Source organism: Sinocyclocheilus grahami, unplaced genomic scaffold, assembly GCF_001515645.1.
Source record: "Sinocyclocheilus grahami isolate Dianchi unplaced genomic scaffold, SAMN03320097.WGS_v1.1 scaffold1467.1, whole genome shotgun sequence".
NCBI classification, from domain to species: domain Eukaryota; kingdom Metazoa; phylum Chordata; class Actinopteri; order Cypriniformes; family Cyprinidae; genus Sinocyclocheilus; species Sinocyclocheilus grahami.
The window spans coordinates 31,872-35,336 of record NW_015506646.1 but is presented as its reverse complement, the minus strand read 5'-3'; the positions used below and the strand labels follow the sequence as shown (position 1 = coordinate 35,336).

General features: G+C 36.2%; 1 protein-coding gene across 2 annotated transcripts in view; it reads right to left on the bottom strand.

The window, feature by feature from the left end:
- Positions 1-2,945: 2,945 nt before the first annotated feature.
- Positions 2,946-3,465, bottom strand: part of LOC107570501 (uncharacterized) — a 10,227-nt gene continuing 9,707 nt past the window's right edge. Inside the window, exon 2 of one of the 2 annotated variants that reach the window (XM_016256730.1) lies at positions 2,946-3,181. In XM_016256730.1, coding sequence (XP_016112216.1) covers positions 3,150-3,181 — 32 coding nt within the window. In that variant the 3' untranslated portion in view covers positions 2,946-3,149. Of the gene's footprint in view, positions 3,200-3,465 lie in introns of both variants that reach the window. The other variant, XM_016256729.1, reaches the window with a different exon arrangement.

Below are 3,465 nucleotides of genomic sequence, written 5' to 3'. Positions count from 1 at the left end.
ACAAAATGTACTCTTTTAATAAAAAAATTAATAAAAATAGAAAGTAGAAAAATTAAACTCACTCAAGAACGCTCTCACCTCACACCAACCAACTCCACTGTTCTCGCACATGCGTGCACACACAGAGAGAGAGAGAGAGAGAGAGCAAGTTCAGAGCCTCATTCTGGGAATTCAAAATCATAATTGCTTGGCGTCTGAACGACATTACATGTTTAAGTTCTACACTCTTACAGCCAAGTGGGATCATCTTGATAGGACCCATTAGCTTACCGTACCTCCGAAGTATCTCCTCTAATTTTTCACTTCTTACAAACGGCGGTACATTTGAAAGAACAATTTTTTTCGTTGGACTTGACAGAGGTAGAACAGGCACAAATGTGTCCTTAATTGTTAAACCACTCTCAATCAAAGTATCCACCAACTGAATTTCACTTAGAAACGGCACTATAGCCTTATTCATGCGTGATGCAGACCTAATGTTTGCGCCACCGATCATAGAACTCAAAGCTAATAAGCAATCTTCCACCGAGACCGAGGCGTCTGGCATGCATTTACAACCATGCTTCACAGTCATCCCCATTGTCTTCATTACTCGGAGCACGCTGACCAAAGGTCAGCTAACAACCCCACAAAATGTACTCTTTTAATAAAAAAATTAATAAAAATAGAAAGTAGAAAAATTAAACTCACTCAAGAACGCTCTCACCTCACACCAACCAACTCCACTGTTCTCGCACATGCGTGCACACACAGAGAGAGAGAGAGAGAGAGAGAGAAAAACACATACTTGCTTGTTCAACCCAGTTCTTCCCAAATACTGTAACAATAATGATTTCATATTTCTTCCTGGATTTAAAACATTCTTAATTATAAACCACTCACCCTTATTCTCTAGTTCATCCTTAAACTCATTTCTTTCAACAATATATTTCCTACAGTACATTATAACGTGTTCAACTGTTTCATTAACGTCACATACCTCACATAGCCCTGTTGGATGTTTACTTATTAAATGCATTGTACTGTTCAACCTTGTATGCCCCAATCGCAACCTTGTAATCATATTCTCCTCAGTTCTGCTCCAACCTGATACTCTTCCCCTATCCACTGTTGATTGTATATGATACAAATGCCTACCTTTGGTATCTATGTCCCAATACTGCTGCCATAATTTCCAAATATTCATTTTGATAATTCAGTTTCTCCTGTGCATTTGTGCCTTTCTTATGAGGAAAATGAGGGAGTTTATCCCCTGCATTCCTTTTAGGCCATAAAACCAGTGATATCAGCATTGGTTACCATGGAACCAGAGGCCTGTTCTGCTTTTCTGAGGTGTTAGGTGCATTTCGGGGGAAGGGTCCATAGACCCTCGTAATTGGCCATTTGGTTAGGTGATGGGGAGTTCGATATTATTTGTTAAATATAACAAAAAGTTGTGTGTCTGATTGGTCCAAATGCTACAATTATTTGTCTTTTCCACTGAAAACTTAAAACCATTTTCCCTTGACCACTTTTCTACGTCATTTAATGCACATTGAATCTTCTTTATAGTATATTCTATATTCTTTCCTTTAAACCAAAGAGCCCCATCATCAGCAAACAAAGACTTCCCCAGACTTGAATTTATCCGGGAAAAAACATTAGTCATGATGATAAATTACAGTGGACTAATGACACTGCCCTGGGGTGTTCCATTCTCGATTACTCCACTGGAGGACACAGCGCCACCAACCTTCACCCTTATACTTCTTCCAACTAAAAATTATTTAATCCAATTGTATATTCTTCCTTTTATACTCAACCTTTCTAATTTTATTAATAATCCCTCTTTCCACAACATATCATACGCCTTTTCTATATCGAAAAAAACAGCGATGACACTCTCCTTGTTCACAAATGCCTTTCTTATATCATCTTCTAAAGATACTATTGAATCCAAATTTGTCTTTTCCACTGAAAACTTAAAACCATTTTCCCTTGACCACTTTTCTACGTCATTTAATGCACATTGAATCTTCTTTATAGTATATTCTATATTCTTTCCTTTAAACCAAAGAGCCCCATCATCAGCAAACAAAGACTTCCCCAGACTTGAATTTATCCTTGAAAAAACATCATTAATCATGATGATAAATAACAGTGGACTAATTACACTGCCCTGGGGTGTTCCATTCTCGATTACTCCACTGGAGGATACAGCGCCACCAACCTTCACCCTTATACTTCTTCCAATTAAAAATTCTTTAATCCAATCGTACATTCTTCCTTTTATACTCAACTTTTCTAATTTTATTAATAATCCCTCTTTCCACAACATATCATACGCCTTTTCTATATCGAAAAAAACAGCGATGACACTCTCCTTGTTTACAAATGCCTTTCTTATATCATCTTCTAAAGATACTATTGAATCCAAAGTCCCTCTTCCCCACCTAAACCCACTTTGATAAGGAGAAAACCAGTTAATTTTTTCCAAATCATATGTCAATCTGTCTGTAATCATTCTCTCCATGACCTTACATAAATGAGAAGTTAAAGCTATTGGACGATAACTCATAGGATTACTTCGATCTTTCCCAGGCTTTTTAATAGGTATAATTAATGCTTCCTTCCAACTTTGAGGAAGTATACCTTCCATCCATATTCTATTGTAAAATGCTAAAATTACCTTCATAGAATTTTCACTAAAATGCTTCATCATACTATAACTTACTCCATCCATTCCTGGAGCAGATTGTTTCATTCTTCTTACTGCATTTCTTAATTCACTCATAGAGAATGGTACCTCTAGCAAATCATTACCAGTCACCTTTTTCCCCCATTAAATCTGGATACTCTTTTAACATATCTTTCCTTATATCCTTACTCTGATCAGTTAAATTTTCTGAACTATTTACTTTTATGAACGTATTTAAAAACATTTCCACTTTCTTTTCATCCTCCACAGCAATTTCCCCTCCAATACTTAAAACGGGACATTCCTTATTTTTTTAATTCCTTTCATTTTCTTAATCATGCCCCACACCTCCTCTACTGGTGTATTCTTACCCATTTCATTACAGTATGACTTCCAATACACTATTTTGGCTTTTCTTACTGTCCTTCTTGCATCTGCTTGTGCTTTTTTATAGTCTATTAAATCTTGAAAATTATGTTTTCCTAACTCTCCTAAATGCTTTGCTTTTCTTTCTTATAGCATTTTTACAGTCCACCATGGGACTATCTTATTCTTTCTTCCCCCTCTCCCCTTTGGTATATACTTATTTGCTGCAATTAGTATCGCTTGTACTATTTCTTCACTTATCATCTCTACTGACCCATCTGATTCTACTATAATATTATTTAATCCCTCTTCACTTATTCTTGTAAATTCTTCCCAACTCGCTTTGTCGTACTTCCAATTACAAATACTTCCTTTACTAACACCATTTCTTCTTGCGTTTACTCTTATTGATATAATAGGGT